This window comes from Mytilus galloprovincialis, chromosome 4 (assembly GCF_965363235.1).
Source record: "Mytilus galloprovincialis chromosome 4, xbMytGall1.hap1.1, whole genome shotgun sequence".
NCBI lineage: Eukaryota > Metazoa > Mollusca > Bivalvia > Mytilida > Mytilidae > Mytilus > Mytilus galloprovincialis.
In genome coordinates, this window is record NC_134841.1 from 80,741,329 (window position 1) to 80,761,106 (window position 19,778).

At 34.3% G+C, this 19,778-nt stretch overlaps 3 protein-coding genes across 3 annotated transcripts; all 3 read left to right on the forward strand.

The window, feature by feature from the left end:
- The first annotated feature begins 2,023 nt into the window (after nt 1–2,023).
- LOC143073757 (uncharacterized) lies at nt 2,024–4,922 on the forward strand. The gene is made up of 2 exons (XM_076249513.1): nt 2,024–3,389; nt 4,820–4,922. The coding sequence occupies exon 1, from the start codon at nt 2,024–2,026 to the stop codon at nt 3,377–3,379; it is 1,356 nt and encodes a 451-aa protein (XP_076105628.1). The 3' UTR covers nt 3,380–3,389; nt 4,820–4,922.
- Nucleotides 4,923–8,034: 3,112 nt separating this feature from the next.
- Nucleotides 8,035–9,275, forward strand: LOC143073758 (uncharacterized). Its single transcript, XM_076249514.1, has one exon. The coding sequence runs from the start codon at nt 8,277–8,279 to the stop codon at nt 9,273–9,275; it is 999 nt and encodes a 332-aa protein (XP_076105629.1). The 5' UTR covers nt 8,035–8,276.
- Nucleotides 9,276–9,277: 2 nt separating this feature from the next.
- On the forward strand, nt 9,278–11,475 carry LOC143073760 (uncharacterized; the record flags this gene model as incomplete). Its single annotated transcript, XM_076249515.1, has 2 exons — nt 9,278–9,614; nt 11,357–11,475. A coding segment is annotated over one exon (327 nt), but the record flags the coding sequence as incomplete, so codon positions are not given.
- Between the last annotated feature and the right edge of the window lie 8,303 nt (nt 11,476–19,778).

Below are 19,778 nucleotides of genomic sequence, written 5' to 3' on the forward strand. Positions count from 1 at the left end.
AAACGCAAAGTCAGACACCTTTAACATACAATGTTAAACATCATTGCACAATGAAATAATTATATAAATAATAGTATAGTCGTAATCAAAACCTCTATATTTGACAATTATTTATACATATGTTTCCTTTGATAATGAAGCATATGATTTTATGTCCACAATAAGGTGATTTGATGGTCCTAACACCAAATATATTACTATACTTTATTGGTCTAGTGTCGCTTCTACTCATGATGAAGATAAATAGACATTTATATATTAACATATTCATAAGTTTTGATGATTTTTGTGAACTAATGCATAACCTTTAATACACCAAGTTATGGTCAAGATATAAATAAGACCCAAGCTTACATTGTACGTCAGTCAGACAGTAAGCGGGTTTTGCCATAGTTAACTGAGGTAAGGACATTTCCTTTTTATTAGTAATGTGGTCTGTGGGAATAATATATGTGTCAGTATATATACAATATTAGGTCAATGTTAGAAAAATATAAACTTTTTTGTATGCATGAGGCTGAGAAACTGGATAAGGGTTTTACCGATCCCTTTCCCAGTTTTGTACCGAATACAAAAAAGTTTATATTTTGATGCCATTGACCTAATATTGTTTTTATACTGCAATTTAATTTAAACCATCGATTCCTATATAAATTGTAACACAAATTTCAAACTTATTTTCATTCCTTAATGAACCCCTGATGCTGGAAAAAGAGTTCCATGATGAAATTGACATTGCACAAAATAAAGCTGTGTTACTATATTTAGGAATTAACACAACTAGTTGCAGTATAAACCAGTATTTGTGTAAAAAGAAAAGTAAAATGTGAATATACTGTTTCAGATGAGGTCAGGCAAAGATGTCATATGTCATATATGGCATAAGTGGGAGATACAGAAAATATTAATAGATATATGTAGATGTTTCGTTATATTCAGACAACAATACGTACCTTTTATCTGGTGTGCGTTTGTATTTTTGAAGGGGGCATATTTTAAACTAGTTGCTAGATTTTAAATTTCTTGAAAAATGAATGTTTCAGAAGAAATTTTAAAAATGAATTGTTTGTTTTTACTGAACATTGGGAAATTGTAAAATATTTATTGAAAAAAATACTGTTTCTGTTCATCATGGAAAATATAATTTGTTTTATTTCTTTTAATTAAAAACAAAATCATAGAAACAAACAAACAATGATAACCCCATCACTAAATATACAAAGTTGGTGCTACAGGCAAACAAGTGGAATTCACTGAGGATTATAGTATTAGGAATATAATATCTATAAAAGGCGATATGTGGGGTTACGTCAAATAAACTACATGCATAGATACTTAAAATAGTTGGCTTGTGAAAAATATATTTTATTGGTTTTTTGTCGATGGTATTGCTAATAGAGTGTTAAGCGTCACGGTATAAAACAAATAAATCCTTGGATCATATCGGTAACCAATCATATATAATTGTATGCGGTTTTTTTTTAATATGTACAGTTGTTTTTTTTTCAGTGGAGTATACAATATATATCCATTTTTAAAAAATTTTGCACTTAATATTTTGGTACGTTAGGATAGTATCCTTGCAAAGACGATAGTAACAATGCTCACTTGTTCCAATCAAAACAAAAATTTGGTGAATTTTTATCAACTAATTTTAACGTTTAATGTTGTTTTTTTTTTTTTTTTTTACTGAAGAAATAACACATTCATGTTTCATGCATTATACACTAAAGATGTGATGTGGGGTACATTTTGGTTAACGTTGTGGTTCGTGTTCGGTTAAGACATACACTATGTTTCCAGGTAAAATATATCAATTTAGAAATTTTGATTACATCTTAAAAGTAAAATTCACTAATATAATTTGAAAATTTAATTAGTATCTTTAGTTCTAAAGCCACTTACATGCTTTTGTCATATCGTTTACTGATTGCAAAATTTATCCTGGCATTTGTTTTCCTCATTAGATCATTATGAATTAATACAATAAAGATTTGTTTTACAGGGAAACATTTGATTGAAAATGGTCCCATTATTTGTTGCATTTTTGATAGCCACTGCCCAGGCAAGTGGATATGGCGGCTATAACAGTGGCTATGGCAGTGGAGGTGGAGGTGGAGTAGTTACGGTTGTCAGAGGAGGTGGTGGTGGTGGTGGCGGAGGAGGAGGATACGGAGGAGGATATGGATCAGGCGGTTATGGAAATACTGGCGGCTATGGATATGGCGGCGGCTATGGTGGCGGTAATGTCATGGTTGTTAGTGGAGGTCATGGCGGTTATGGATCCAGTAGTAATATTGGTTATGGTAATCAAGGATACGGATCAGGCAGTGGATATGGATCAGTAAGCACTTACCTTCCAGTCGGATCAAAAGGTGGTAGCTTGAATCTTGGAGGAGGATTTGGAGGAGGAGGGTATGGAGGAGGATACGGAGGAGGAAATGGAGGCGGAATTGGAGGAGGAGGTGGAAAAGGTGGAGTTGTTGTTGTAAGTGGCGGGGGACACGGCGGCAATGGTGGATATGGAGGAGGATACGGAGGAGGATATGGCGGTGGATATGGAGGTGGATACGGAGGAGGATATGGTGGTGGTGTTGTTGTCAGTGGTGGTGGAGGTGGTGGACTTGGAGGAAAAGGTGGAGGATATGGTGGAGGATATGGCGGAGGATACGGAGGAGGATATGGAGGAGGAATTGGAGGAGGAATTGGAGGAGGAGGTGGCAAAGGTGAAGTTGTTGTCGTAAGTGGTGGAGGATACGGCGGTAATGGTGGATATGGAGGAGGAAATGGAGGAGGATATGGAGGTGGATATGGAGGAGGATACGGAGGAGGAATTGGAGGAGGAATTGGAGGAGGAATTGGAGGAGGAGGGGGCAAAGGTGGAGTTGTTGTCGTAAGTGGTGGAGGATACGGCGGTAATGGTGGATATGGAGGAGGAAACGGTGGTGGATATGGTGGTGGATATGGAGGTGGATATGGCGGAGGATATGGAGGAGGAATTGGAGGAGGAATTGGGGGAGGCGGAGGAAAAGGTGGAGTTGTTGTTGTAAGCGGTGGCAATGGTGGATACGGAGGCGGATATGGTGGTGGATACGGAGGCGGATACGGGGGTGGATATGGCGGTGGATACGGAGGAGGAAATGGAGGCGGATTCGGAGGAGGATTTGGCAACGGCGGTGGAAAAGGTGGAGTTGTTGTTGTAAGTGGCGGGGGACACGGCGGCAATGGTGGATATGGAGGTGGAAACGGAGGAGGATATGGCGGTGGATACGGAGGTGGATACGGAGGAGGATACGGAGGAGGATATGGCGGAGGTGTTGTTGTCAGTGGTGGTGGAGGTGGTGGACTTGGAGGAAAAGGTGGTTACAAGTCATATTAAACAGCTTCAGGTAATTATCTCTACTGTACATTTTCTTATACAACAAATAAAAAGGGATTGAGGGATACCTAACAGACTTTCAAAACACGTAAGTCGAAGAGAGAGTGATAACGCCATGCCCCCTTATAAATAAAGAAAAGACAAACAAGTGCACAAAAACACTCCACATCACTAAACACTGAACAATAAGAACTGCACTAAATTACGGGGTGATTTCAGTCATCCTAGTTAGAGTGGTAGATCCTTCTCTATATGCTACGACCGTCTTGTTACTCATGTAAAATACGTCGAAAACTTATTTAGTATTTAAGCGATATAAAAAAATGTGCATGATATGCAATGATATCGTAAGAAGAAAAATCAAAATGTTGAATTGTTAATCGGACCCCTTAGTTTAGAAATATGCTTATAATCTAAACGTCTAATTAATTCCTTTATACGCTAAGTACATAGCATTAGTAATAACAGAGTACACCGTCTTACCCTGAGTCAAAACAATAAATAAACATGACAATGCATAAATATATATAAAGGAAAAATACTCATAGAACTACGTTAAAAATGATACCAATGAAAAAATATATGTATCGGCGTTGAAGACCCACACAAAATTAAAGATTCGCCGTATAGACCACTGATGGCTAATTGTTTTGTGTTTCCGGCAAAATAGATATACTGTTACATTTTTTTTTATTGAAACCAAAAGTTATAGTATTAAACTAAAACAATATATTTCAAATATAATGTTAAATAATGTTATGTAATGTTATATGACAAATATCCAACCAGAACAACTTCCTTTAAACAACAAATTGTTTATAGTGATAAATGATATGGTATTAGTAGTGTTGTGTGCTTAGCGTAACTATCTTTTTAGATAAAAGTCAAAAACTTTAAACAAAGGTTTCGATTAACAATTCAAAGTTATCAAAGGTACCAGGATTACCTTTCAATACGCCAAACGCGCGTTTCGTCTACACAGGACTCATCAGTGACGCTCAGATCAAAATTTAATTTCTAAATATGCATTCCTCTTGCAACATCATTGCATATCATGCAATTAATATCTTTTATTTATTTATTTCTTCACTGTTTTATGATATTTTTTAATCATCTTATAAATCATCATTGTTGTTTAATTGAATAATACATAATATCTATTGGTATTAAGATACTTTGGAAAGCCAGGTCCCTTGTTGCTGTCTGGTAAGATGCAATACTATAAAATTTCCTATCTAAAGGAATAGTCTAAATAAACTGCAGTTTTATATCAAATTTGTTAATTCAATTAAAAAATAACCAATACAAGCTGGCGTAATACTCTCTTTTTTAAAGTGAGTTAAACTACCGTAACAAAAACCAAATACTTATTCACTAAATAATATTACTGATTGATATCATATATTTTCTATAATTATAATTGTTATTATTATATTTCAGAAGCAGAATACATACATCAAACCGATGAAGATCTACACTCGCCCGCTCATTTTGTACATATATTTAAATCGTTACTGTCATAGTAAAACAATGTTCTTTGTTATTTTTCTGTTTTGTTTGTTTACCGTATTCTTCTTCTTCTCTGTTTTAAATAATTCTCTATTTTTTATTTATTACCAAATTTCTATTTGATATAATGCAAATATGATGAGAGAAAAACTATAACAATTAGATGCTCGTCTCCTATTATATTACTTTTTTTTTTATAATGAATGCATTTAAATTCTTACAATTACAAATGTAAGAAGAATAGATTTGTTGAATAGTCAGAAAAAATAGCGTGAACTATCGTACAAAGCAATCTCTAATCTACACTAACGCATTTTAAAGGAAGAAAGAAAACATCTGAAAGTAAACACGTTTGCTTATTTAAATGAGGCCTAGACTTCTTTAACTTTAAGCATCTTGGGTTATGAGATTCGATGGTTTTTCATTTAATAAAGTAAAAATCTATGTTTATTGATGGGTCAAAAGAAGTTTCTGAAAACGATGAGTTCTATTTTGCAATATAATGAGCGTTTAAAGAAATCAATATTACATGTATATAAGATGTATACAAGTATGTACTTCAAAAATATTAAAAACAAAAACAAAACAACAAACCCCAAAATAAAATATTAGAAGCCAACAAAAACAACAACAAAAACAACAATCTTCCTCCGCCAAAACAAAAAAGAAAGAAGATTAGACGTACTAACACAGACAAATAATAGCAAACGATACATGGTCCAGTCAATCTGATATCTAAATGTGCAAAGTTCAACCGGTCATAAAATGCATTAGTACAACCCCCTTCCCCCTCCTAAACTGTTCTTTATTACAGATCTACACACGATAAAAAAAAAACCTTTGCACAGTCCACCAACCAACAGGATGATTACTTTACCGAACGAAGGAATAAAAAACTGCACATAAACAGAGAAAACATTTGCTCCTACAGGAATATTGCATACATCCATAGCTGTTGGTTGAATAATGTCGCGTAAAAAAAAAATACACAACAATCCTAACAGGTTTCAGTTTCAAACAGGGATTTCGATACCATCAATTAATTAGAATCGTTTATAAATTGTTTTTTTTTAGGTTTGTCTGAACGCGTAAAGAGCTAATTGCGAACAGAATATAACATCCTGGTTTTATGGCGATGTTGTTTAAGAAAGAGCCCGTAAATTTTGATACTTTTCATGTAAAGTTTCTTCATCCTGTCGATACTTATATTTTGGCATTGCACAATGTCATATATGTCTCATACTGTTTATGACGTTTCTATACTAAATCCATTGGATATGAACTGCTGGATAATTGTCTGCGAAATCATTTTTTTAAAAGTTGTAATTATCTGTGTAACAGTACTAACAGAGAGTACTCTTAGGTCGATACCTTTCGTTGTTGTGCTTTGTGTCAATCTTATGCGTTGTACTGTCACACTACTGTCTGAGATTAGTGAAGTGGTCATGGCCCACAAACATGTTTAATCCAGCGACATTCTGTATGTGCTTGCCCCAAGTCAATAGCCTGCAGTTGTGGTTGTCGTCGTTTGTCATATATTGTTTTCTTTCCATTCATGTTTTATGTACATCAATCATACCGCACTGTAAAGCTATCATAAGGTCCCTACTGGATATTTGGTCTCATTGGCGTTCATAATGGTGTTACACCTTATTTTTTATATTAATGAAGTCTCAATCGACGTCTTACAGGGACAATAGCTAAGAGATATATACAAAATCTGAAATATGATTTTTTTTGTTCAATCATTAATGAAAGTGAAATAGTAAAATAAAAATTAGCTTTTAGCAGGCAGTATGGTTCAATTTTGTCAAAATAAGATGAAAACATTGATGATGAATTATTCACCTATACAATATTAGGTCAATGTTAGAAAAAATATAAACTTTTTTGTATGCATGAGGCTGAGAAACTGGAGAAGGGTTTTACCGATCCCTTCCCCAGTTTTGTACCGAATACAAAAAAGTTTATATTTTAATGCCATTGACCTAATATTGTTTTTTTACTGCAATTTAATTTTAACCATTGATTTCTATATATAAATTGTAACACAAATTTCAAACTTATTTTCATTCCTTAATGAACCCCTGATGCTGGAAAAAGTGTTCCATGATGAAATTGACATTGCACAAAATAAAGCTGTGTTACTGTATTTAGGAATTAACACAACTAGTTGTAGTATTTAAACCAGTATTTGTGTAAAAAGAAAAGTAGAATGTGAATATACTATTTCAGATGAGGTCAGTCAAAGATGTCATATGTCATATTTGGTATAATTTGGAGAGATAGAAAATGTTAAGAGATATATGAAGAGGTTTCGTTGTATTCAAGCAACAATATGAACCTTTTATTTCGTGTGTGTTTGAATTTTCGGAGGGGGCATATTTAAAACTATTACAGAAGACATTTTAAAAATGAATAGTTTGTTGTTACTGAACATTGGGAAATTGAATACCATTTATTGAATATTGTTTCTATTTGTCATGGAAAAAAATAATTTTGTTTTATTTCTTTTAAATAAAAACATTTATCATAAAACACAAACGAACAACGATAACCCCATCACTAAATAAACAAAGTTGGTGCTACAGGCAAACACTTGGAATTCACTGAGGATGGTAACATAAGTGTTATAATATGAATAAAAGGCGATATGTGGGGTTACGTCAATTAAATAAACTACATTCATAGATAAACAAAGTAGTTAGCTTCTGAAAAATATTTTATTGTTTTTTTTTTGGTCGATGATATTGCTAATAGAGTGTTAAGCGTCACGGTATAAAACAAATAAATCCTTGGATCATATCGGTAACCAATCATATATAATTGTATGCGTTTTTTTTTTAATATGTACAGTTGTTTTTTTTTTCAGTGGAGTATACAATATATATCCATTTAAAAAAAAAAATGCATTTAATATTTTGGTACGTTAGGATAGTATCCTTGCAAAGACGATAGTAACAACGCTCACTTTTTCCAATCAAAAAAAAAATTTGGTGAATTTTTATCAACTAATTTTAACGTTTAATGTAAAAAAAAAATAATTTTTTACTGAAGAAATAACACATACATGTTTCATGCATTATACACTGAAGATGTGATGTGGGATACATTTTGGTTAAAGTTGTGGTTCGTGTTCGGTTAAGACATACACTATGTTTCCAGGTCAAATATATCAATTTAGAAATTTTGATGACATCTTATTAAAAGTAAAATTCACTAATATAATTTGAAAATTTAATTAGTATCTTTAGTTCTAAAGCCACTTACATGCTTTTGTCATATCGTTTACTGATTGCAAAATTTACCATGGCATTTGTTTTCCTCATTAGATCATTATGAATTAATACAATAAACATTTGTTTTACAGGGAAACATTTGATTGAAAATGGTCCCATTATTTGTTGCATTTTTGATAGCCACTGCCCAGGCAAGTGGATATGGCGGCTATAACAGTGGCTATGGCAGTGGAGGTGGAGGTGGAGTAGTTACGGTTGTCAGAGGAGGTGGTGGTGGTGGTGGTGGTGGCGGAGGATACGGAGGAGGATATGGATCAGGCGGTTATGGAAATACTGGCGGCTATGGATTTGGCGGCGGCTATGGTGGCGGTAATGTCATGGTTGTTAGTGGAGGTCATGGCGGTTATGGATCCAGTAGTAATATTGGTTATGGTAATCAAGGATACGGTTCAGGCAGTGGATATGGATCAGTAAGCACTTACCTTCCAGTCGGATCAAAAGGTGGTAGCTTGAATCTTGGAGGAGGATTTGGAGGAGGAGGGTATGGAGGAGGATACGGAGGAGGAAATGGAGGCGGAATTGGAGGAGGAGGTGGAAAAGGTGGAGTTGTTGTTATAAGTGGCGGGGGACACGGCGGCAATGGTGGATATGGAGGAGGATACGGAGGATATGGCGGTGGATATGGAGGTGGATACGGAGGAGGATATGGTGGTGGTGTTGTTGTCAGTGGTGGTGGAGGTGGTGGACTTGGAGGAAAAGGTGGAGGATATGGTGGAGGATATGGCGGAGGATACGGAGGAGGATATGGAGGAGGAATTGGAGGAGGAATTGGAGGAGGAGGTGGCAAAGGTGGAGTTGTTGTCGTAAGTGGTGGAGGATACGGCGGTAATGGTGGATATGGAGGAAGAAATGGAGGAGGATATGGAGGTGGATATGGAGGAGGATACGGAGGAGGAATTGGAGGAGGAGGTGGCAAAGGTGGAGTTGTTGTCGTAAGTGGTGGAGGATACGGCGGTAATGGTGGATATGGAGGAGGAAACGGTGGTGGATATGGTGGTGGATATGGAGGTGGATATGGCGGAGGATATGGAGGAGGAATTGGAGGAGGAATTGGAGGAGGCGGAGGAAAAGGTGTGTTGTTGTTGTAAGCGGTGGCAATGGTGGAAACGGAGGCGGATATGGTGGTGGATACGGAGGCGGATACGGGGGTGGATATGGCGGTGGATACGGAGGAGGAAATGGAGGCGGATTCGGAGGAGGATTTGGCAACGGCGGTGGAAAAGGTGGAGTTGTTGTTGTAAGTGGCGGGGGACACGGCGGCAATGATGGATATGGAGGTGGATACGGAGGAGGATATGGTGGTGGATACGGAGGTGGATACGGAGGTGGATACGGAGGAGGATATGGCGGAGGTGTTGTTGTCAGTGGTGGTGGAGGTGGTGGACTTGGAGGAAAAGGTGGTTACAAATCATATTAAACAGCTTCAGGTAATTATCTCTACTGTTCATTTTCTTATACAACAAATAAAAAGGGATTGAGGGATACCTAAGGGACTTTCAAAACACCAATCTAATTAAAAACCGATCTCTCATCGCTATTGTTTCTGATATGTCGCGTGGGAGATCTAACGAAACCGGCTTTGAGGTCACATGTGAGTGAACTAAAAGTCATGAATTTATAAAGATATGCAAATGAGTTGACGACCTATTAATAAGCCAATCAAAAAAGTTTATGAATTATTATGACTGACGATTTCGTCGTAAATAAAATGAGTTACATCCCCTTGCCTTACGTTAAACTTCCAAGATCGTGGAAGACTCAATTTCATTGGTCGAAAAAGACACACCTACGAGGTCACTCACATGTGACCTCAAAGCGGGTTTCGTTAGATCTCCCACGCGACATATCAGAAACAGGAGCGATGAGAGATCGGTTTTTAATTAGATTGTCAAAACACGTAAGTCGAAGAGAGAGTGATAACGCCATGCCCCCTTATAAATAAAGAAATGACAAACAAGTGCACAAAAACACTCCACAGAACTAAAAACTGAACAATAAGAACTGCACCAATACAGGGGGGATTTCAGTCATCCTAGTTAGAGTGGTAGATCCTTCTCTATATGCTACGGCCGTCTTGTTACTCATGTAAAATACGTCGAAAACTTACTAAAGTATTTAAGCGATATAACAAATGTCCATAATATGCAATGATACCGGAAGAAGAATACATCTTTAAAATAAAACCATTGAATTGTTAATCTGACCCCGTAGTTTAGAAATATGCCTATTATCTAAACGGCTAGTCAATTCCTTTATACTAAGTACAAAGCACTAGTAATAATAGCTTACACTGTCTAATCCTGAGTCGAAAAAAATAAATAAACATGACAATTCATAAATATATATAAAGGAAAAATACTCATACAACTACGTTTAAAATGATACCAATGAAAAAATACATGTGTCGGTGTTGAATACCCAAACATTTTTTTATAGATTCGCCGTATATATACCACTGATGGTCATTTGTTTTGTGTTTTCGGGAATAAATATATACTGTTACATGCTTGTTTTGAAACCAAAAGTTCTAGTATTAAACTACAACAATACATTTCGAATATAATGTTATGTAATGTTATATGATTGACAAATATCCAACCAGAACAACTTCCTTTAAACTACAAATTGTATAGTGATAAATGATATGGTATTAAAGTGTTGTGTGCTTAGCGTTACTATATTTTTAGATTAAAGGAAAACATATAAACAAAGGTTTCGATTAATAATTCAACATTTGAATTTCTAAAGATGTATTCTCCAAGGTGCGACATCATTGCATATCATGCAATTAAAAACTTTTATTTATTTATTTCCTCCATCATCTATGATATTTTTTAATCATCTTATAAATTACCAACATTGTTAAATTGAATAATACATAATATCTATGATTCTTAGGATACTTTGGAAAACCAGGCCCCTGGTTGTTGTTTGGTAAGATGCAATAATATAAGGTTTCACATCTAAAAGAATAGTCTTAATAAACTGCAGTTTTATATCATATTTGATAACTTTTAAAGTAATAAAAACAAACCAATCCAAGCTGGCGGAATACTCTCATTCTTAAACTACCGTAACAAAAACCAAATACTTCAATAATTAATACTACTGATGAATATTTCTATAATTATAATGATACAAACAAATAATTGTTATTATTATATTTCAGAAGCAGAATACATACATCAAACCGATGAAGATCTACACTCGCCCGCTCATTTTGTACTTATATCTAAATCGTTACTGTCATATTAAAACAATGTTCTTTGTTATTTTTCTGTTTTGTTGTTCACTGTATTCTTCTTCTTCTCTGTCTCGAATAATTCTCTTTTTAAAATTTATTATCATATTTCTATTTGATATAATGTAAATATGATAAGAAGTTATAACTTTTTAGATGCATAACTTTGTAATAATGATGCAATTCAAATCTACGGAAGCCGGTTAGTGTCAGGGTAGAGTTTTATTTTTAAGTCGCTATAACGACTTAGCTAACTTGTTTAAACGACTTAGCTAAGTTTTTATAACGACTTAGCATATTTATCTTATTATAACAACTTAGCTAACTTGTTTAAACGACTTAGCTAAGTTGTTACAACGACTTAGCATATTTATCTTGTTATAACAACTTAACTAACTTGGTTTAACGACTTACCTTACTTGTTTAAACAACTTAGCATATTTATCTTGTTATAACAACTTAGCTAACTTGTTTTAACGACTTAGCTTACTTGTTTAAACAACTTAGCTAACTCGTTAAAACGACTTAGCTAACTTGTTTAAACAAATTAGCTAACTTGTTATAATGACTTAGCTAATTTAACTCGTTATAACGACTTAGCTAAGTCGTTTAAACAACTAAGCTAAGTTGTTGAAACGAGATAGGTAAGTTGTTTAAACGACTTAGCTAAGTCGTTATAACGAGTAAGCTAAGTTGTTATAACGAGTTAAATTAGCTAAGTCGTTATAAACAAGTAAGCTAAGTCGTTAAAACAAGTTATCTAAGTTGTTATAACAAGATAAATATGCTAAGTCGTTATAACAACTTAGCTAAGTCGTTTAAACAAGTTGGCTAAGTTGTTATAACAAGATAAATATTCTTAGTCGTTATAACAACTTAGCTAAGTCGTTTAAACAAGTTAGCTAAGTCGTTCTAACGACTTAAAAATAAAACTCTACCCTGACACTAACCGGCTTCCGTACAAATCCATACAATAAATGGAAGAATAATAGATGTGTGCAATAGTTAGAAGAAAAGGTTAAGTAAACGATCTCACAAAGCAATCACTTATCTTCTAACACGAACGTATTTTTAAAGAAAGAAAAACATCTAAAGGTGAAAGCTATTACTTATTAGACTTATTTGAATAAGAGCTCCTTTGGTTATGAGATTCATATATGTTTTCATTTCATTGAGTAACAACCTATGTATATTGATGAATCAAAAGTAATTTACTTAGAAGATTAAATCTAAATTGTCTAGTTTGCGCATATAATGGGCGTATAAAGAAAAAGTGAAGAATACAGAAAAAGTTTAATCGGAATCTGCAAAAATATTAGACAAAAGAGAAAAAGAAAAAAGAAATAAAGATAGACGTTCAAACAAATACAAACCACTACGAACAACACATGTGGCACAGACAGTCGGACTTGGTACAGGCACAAAATGTGTCGGATTTGAACATGTTTTATAATGTATTCATGCACAAACCTCCCCTATACCTTTCTAGACCATACGTTATAAAAGTTCAACTCACAATGCAAATCCTGCACATTTAAGCTACCAAAAGGATGACCACCAACTTAACAAAGAAATTAAAGAGGACAAAAAATTTGAAAATCAGAATAAGTTTCCTCGCTACTACAGGAAGCAAGCCAACACAGCTGTTGAATACTGGCTGCCACTCAATAAAAAAATATCTGTTGCAATGTTATCTTCCAGGTTTCAATTTCAAAGTCAGGGAGTTCAATACAATAAATTGATTAAAAGATTGTTTACATCATGTAGTTTCGAAAAACCGGCCGTGAATCCATAAATAGGGAAAAGAACGAATATTAAAATACGAATGGATTCAGTCGATTATTATGACAGACAATGAGCTAACCGCTAAAAAGAAGATGGTGGTATTACTTTAGAATCGGTTTTGCAGTGATGACATTTATAAAAATAAAAATTCAAAAAAAACCTGAATATGTCTATGAACACTCATAATACATATATCTTCTTCACATGAATGTTGCTAGTCACCGATCATACGTATATGTGATGTTGTTGTTCGAACTCCCCGCTAATAAAGCTCATGCAAACGCTTTTGTGTGTAAAACACATAACATAAACTACTTGATAACGGAATTAAGTATTAACAACTCACTCGGAAACTCATCATATACTAGTATACTAGACTCCATGTTGAAGACCGGACCGTGACCTTTAATGGTATACTTTTATAAATTGTGACTTGGATGGTGTGTTGTATCATTGGCACTCATACCACATCTTTCTATATCTATTAACAAGCTATGCGGGCATCATTTCCATAGAAATACCAAAACGAGGACATAGCTCATAAGAGCACTGGTAGCAGGGTGAAGTAATTGTTCTTCTTTTAATGTATCCTTGATATTTTCAGACACACCTTGGTGTAATTCTGAAAGTCTTAACATAGACTTCAATTTTCCTACAGCAAATATGGCATCCCCTAAATTGAGTTCAGAGCTAAACTCTATATTTCGTATCCCTTGGCCCCACTGTGTCTGAATTGTAAGGTGTCACAATATCTAGTTAGTTCTGGAGTTTGGCAGTTTGGTAAGCATCAGAGACAATCTTGGGTAAAATTGATCGGTATATATAGAGGATGTGCTACATAAGAAAGGCTTTTTCTTATGGAAGAACAAATCACATCACTAACAATCGTTATTAATGAACTGACAGCAAGTTCAAATTCTAATTTTTCAGTAACTGTTTTACTTTATTGCACAGGTGTTGACTTCAATAAGTACTTGGTTATGCATAGATAAATGATTACTCACATTAATAAGCACAACTTAAAAGACTGTCAACACGTTTAGAGGACTCAGTTTTACGTAGTTTTCTGGGTTTTTTTTAAAGGTTGTTCTTTTACACAAAAACCCTGTTTTCATATCCAAACTACAATGAAGAAACTGAGCGCGAGATCGTATAAAAGTGTCAGGTTGTGAGGATACATGTCGATCAGTTTGATCACATATATGGATTTCTGTTGTTTCTAATTTAAAGTTCCCCAAGGGTGACTGGGGAAACGAAATATGGTCACTTGGTCTTCTCCCGACCGGCAGTAAAACGAAGTGGGGCGTCCGTTTGGCTGTGCAGGATGTATCAAGTTCGCAGTCACGTCCGGTCAGAATGGGGACGTTAAATCCGATGTAAAGGGAGTGTCACTTTCTTAGCACGTTAAAAACCCTTGCATCAACTCTTTGAGGGGTCCGTAGGTGGCATGTTGCATAATATCAAGAGAAGTTGGTTTTAGCATCACCTTGTCACACACCAAATCTCTGCGAAACTTCAATAGTACTTTTCCCCGACCACTTGCATGCATATTAATTGCTCTGAGGTTAAACATTGACATACAATGTTTTTTCACACAATGTCAACTATAGTCATTATCCGGAAAAACGTCTTATCCGAAGGATTTGGTTAACTTTTATATAAAGTCAAAATTTAATTAACAAAAATATAACTTATTTACGGAAAATACACAAAAGAACTACTATATATATTCAAATCACTCAAAAATAGATTAACTTCTCCTAAAAAATCTACATAATCACATCGAAACTATCAAATTGATTGTGAAGGAAAAAATAAATGGTGGAGCTGATTGACGGATAGGAATTTTCCGTAATTAAAAAAGGTACAAATGATGTTTTTATTTTTGGATTTTTTGACAAAATTGTTTGGAATTTGCCCAACAAAATTTGCATGCAGTATCGCAATAATATGTTTTGTCCTCTCAAATGTCAAATACTGTTTTTGAATCATATGTTTTCTCGTTTTCAAAGAAAAACGCGTTAAATTTGTAACTAAAAAACAGCCAAATTTAAGTTTGAAAGTTTTACTTGGAGATGGTATTATATTTATGTCTTCATCATTCCGATGATCCTTGATGATATGTGCATAGAAAATATTTACGAAAATAGCGGGAAATTTAACCCAAAAATATATTTTTGGATTTTAAGGTAACTACCCAAAACCGTAAATTGAGGGGTACCCCCATTAAAGGGATAAAATACAAAAATGTGACCATAGAAACTTTTTACGACCCGACGGAAATTAAAGTATAGATATTATTCTATCATTTAAAACAATTTGCAGCCGTGTGTTATTCCGGACCATTAAACTCGTTAACTAAGCGTCTTTTTCGATGTCAGTTGCAGTACTATAGGCTCAAAAGTTCATTTGTTAGTTAGTTGATGAAAAATAACACAAAGGCGTTTCTGAACCGTATATTGTCCCTAAAGATAACAAAAATTCGTAAATGTATGGCTATTACAAAATCAATCGTTTCTGTAGCAAAATTCGCCCCATTACATTTGGGATTGGCAGTGCAGATACATCATGCATATGCATATGGGAATATGGGTCACGAACATTGATCGAAACTTTGTACTCACATTTCTTTTGTGTTTCCTATGCAAAGGTAAGACTATATCTGACGAGTTTGACCGAATCATGACGGTATTTACGCTCCAGATAGCATTTGTACTCAACAACTGTGTTTGCTTTGAACAAACTCTGTCCTGCGCCGAACTTGTTCTTATAAAAAAGGGAAGTGTCTTGTAATGCTAATACGCGTACTGAATCCGCATATGATGACTCAGAGATTGATTTATGTCGCTATTTTATGAATACTTGAGCTATTGTGTGTCGCTTTTAAAAGTTATATAAGGATCATGACTGATTTTGAATTACAACATCAGAAAATTGGCATTGCATTGTATAATATTTCATCCTTCCCTTAAACAATTAAGGAGTTAACTTTTTTTACCAGGATTATCCCACTAAAAAAATGTTCATGCACCAAACTAACTTTGTTTTACACTCATTTTTTTTAAACCTCGCATTCGCCTCGGGTGACTATAGTATATTTTATGTTATAACTGCTCTGTCCAGACTTTGCAAATACACAATATGTATTTATCTATAACTAGATACTAATTTTCACAAAATACACAACCTTTAAGATGCAAAATTAAAAACACTGTTTCAGCGCTTGAATTTTGTTTTTTTCAAAGATAGAAAAAATATTGAAATAATTTGATAAACTGGTGTTTTATACTTTAGAAAATAATTCTGTAATATACTATAGTGAAATACTATACACAATATGAAAGTTTATGGATGTGAAAAGGTCAAGGCCACTTCTTCTTTTGCTATGTCTTAAATGGAAAAAAATCAGAAGGTTCCAAATCAACGCCATTTTGTAATGGCAGCTCTTCATATAAGTAGTCAAATTTGTCGTTTTAACATCGTTTATAGCATATGCTTATGATTGAATCGTTTTTGTAGCATTCTGTCGAATAAATATCAGAATATTTCTCCTTTTTGTCCTTGTGGTTGAAATATTGATATTTCTAGGTCTGACCTTTGACCTCAATTTCACAAAATTGTGACCACTCTGGATTTTTACGACCCAACTTTTCTTATTGTACACGTTTTCCTCTTTCCATCGATATATAATTTAGGTGTGTGTTCTTCCGGACCATTAAAGTTTTAAAAAATGAACTCTGGTTGCAGTACTAATACTCCTATGCCGCTAACCAAAGAGGAAGTTCTGAGCAGGGCCTTTTATAGCTGACTATGCGGTATGGGATTTGCTCATTGTTTAAGGCCGTACGGTGACCTATAGTTGTTAATGTCTGTGTCATTTTGGTCTTTTGTGGATAGTTGTCTCATTGGCAATCATACCACATCTTTTTTTTTTTATATTGTTCTGTTATTTTTTTAATGGAACCAAAGATGAGAATTAAATCTTCCTTCCTTCTTGATTTCAAAATTACGTGTCCTTACACATTAAGCTTTATTCATACTAGGTCTGCAGAATGCACTACGAAACCTCTATCAAAACTATGAATACCAAAGTCGTGCTTACTGTGAAACTAACCAATCTTGCGGAGGCATGAATAAGATGATGATACTAAGATTTCAAAGATCTGATATGAGCAAACAATCTAAATATCTTCTCTTACAATACAATGAATGCATTCAATGTCTTGTTCTAAATGGTGTTATTTGATGTATTTTCTAACCAGTACAAGACTATTAATATACAATTGTTCTAAATAGATTGACCAAAATAAGTCCAACCTTTCAGATTTTTTTTATTAGTTGTTATTGCCTTTTAACTAGTTTTGAGTGTAGATTACTGGACAGATAACTTCAAATAATCTCAGATCTGTACTTTTCTTGTCTTTCTTCTTGTTGGGATGTAAAAATACCCCGCCACGTCTGGTCTGTGCTTTGTGTTTTTGTTGTTTTTTTTTCATCTCTGATGAGCTAAGCTCCTTTTAACTGATATTTTAGTTTGTTCGTATGTGGTGATGTTACATCTCTGTCCTATGTTAGGGGAGAGGTTGGCGCCCGTAAACATGTTTAATTGATCTGTTCCTCAATATTTATACAGATGGACGAATTTACACTAAACTCTATGACAAACGGAACGAATTCAACTTCCAAATTATCAAGTTCCTATTTCTTAGAAGTAACATACCCTCTGCACCATCGTATTGTTTTAAAATATCTCAGCTGATACGTTTTGCTTGTGCCTGTTCACACTATACGGACTTCATATACAGGATTATGCTCCTAACGCCGAAACTGTTCTTATAGAGTTATGAGTAGGAAAGAATCAAAATAACACCATCACGAATTGGTTGATCTATATGATATGTATGTGTCTACATTTCCACTATTTACGGCGTTGACATATTCGTGTGACGTACAGTTCATAATTCTTTTGTGCTGAACTTGTGTACTGACGTAAATTAATTTTAGTTGTTCGTTGTTATTCTTTGGTTTACATGTTGAAATGTACTATTATATATATATTTTTTTACGTATTGGTCTGTCTTGAGTGTTCTTGCAATTATTTTATCTGCATTCATGTAACGAAATAGTGTCTTTTTTAGTTATATATTCAACATTTCTATATATAAGCGGGAGGTTTGGCTATCCATAAATCCTGGTTCAACCGACCATTTTACTTTAAATGTCTTGTACTTAGTCAGGAATATGGAATTTGTTATCAATTAGTCCGTTTTCATGTATGTTGCGTTAGTTATTGTAGCAGTTCAGTGTTTCTGTTCCGTTGTTTTCCTCTTAAAGTTGATGTGTTTCCCTCGAGCTGGATTTGTTCAAGTTAAATCGATTTCTGGCTATTGAACAGCGGAATACTAATATTGCCTTTATCTAACCACGACACATTCTTTATATGCCTGTCCAAAATCAGGAGCCTGTGATTTTGTGGTTGTAGTTTATTTCTGTTTCTAAAATTTTTTTATTGTTTATTGTTTTGCATAGGTTAGCAGCAATACATGTAATTATGCATAACGCTTAAGTTGAGGCCTAGCTATTAAATAATTGCCTGAAAATTCCATCGCTTAGGCTACTTCCTGAAACCTGATGGTGGTTATTCAATATATTGCCAAACCCAATACCCATTGTAAATCACTTCAAACGAAAAAACTAACGTCCAAATTTATATACAAAATAATGAACGAAATACATATATGCTACGGAGCAACAAACGACAACCACTGAATTAAAGGCTCTTGGGACAGGAACATACATACAATATGTGGCGGGGTTAATATGTTAGCAGGTGCCAACTCTCTCCTACACTGGGACAGTGGTGTAACAGTACAATATAAGAACACACCATACAATTCAGTTTAAAAGGCTTATCGAATCTGACGGATACAAATATAAATATTCTAACAAAACAGAGTGGACTTAGCCGAGTAAATGTACATCCCAATAGCCAAAAGACATTAAGTACATATATAAAAATACTAAGTTACTGACAGCTAGTTCAAAGCCAATAACAACTAATAAAAAAAATCATGCATCAAAGACTACATTATCAATCAATATCCAACATCAAATTAATTTAGTGTCAAGACGTCATAAACATTAAAAGAAAAACATAACCTTGTGCAAGATCAGGTATCGACAGATTATAGAGCAGTGATGTGCATATACATATAATAATAATAATAATAATTAGTTTACTTTCAATTTACTGATAACAAAATCAATATCAATATCCCTAAAACAAAAGTCAATAAAACCACACCAAAATCAATTGTACATCAAACGTTTTTTACCAAAATTATACACGTAAATTCACGCGACGTTTTGCGCGGTGAATATTCTTTTTCGCAGGTGAATATGCTTATTCATTCAAAATCCAATTCATATAGAAAAACCTACTAAAGTTTTAGCCATATGGATAAAACTTTAGTAGGTTTTTCTATATGAATGGGATTTTGAATAAATAAGCATATTCACCTGCGGAAAAGGGATATTCACCGCGCATAACGTCGCGTGCTTTTAC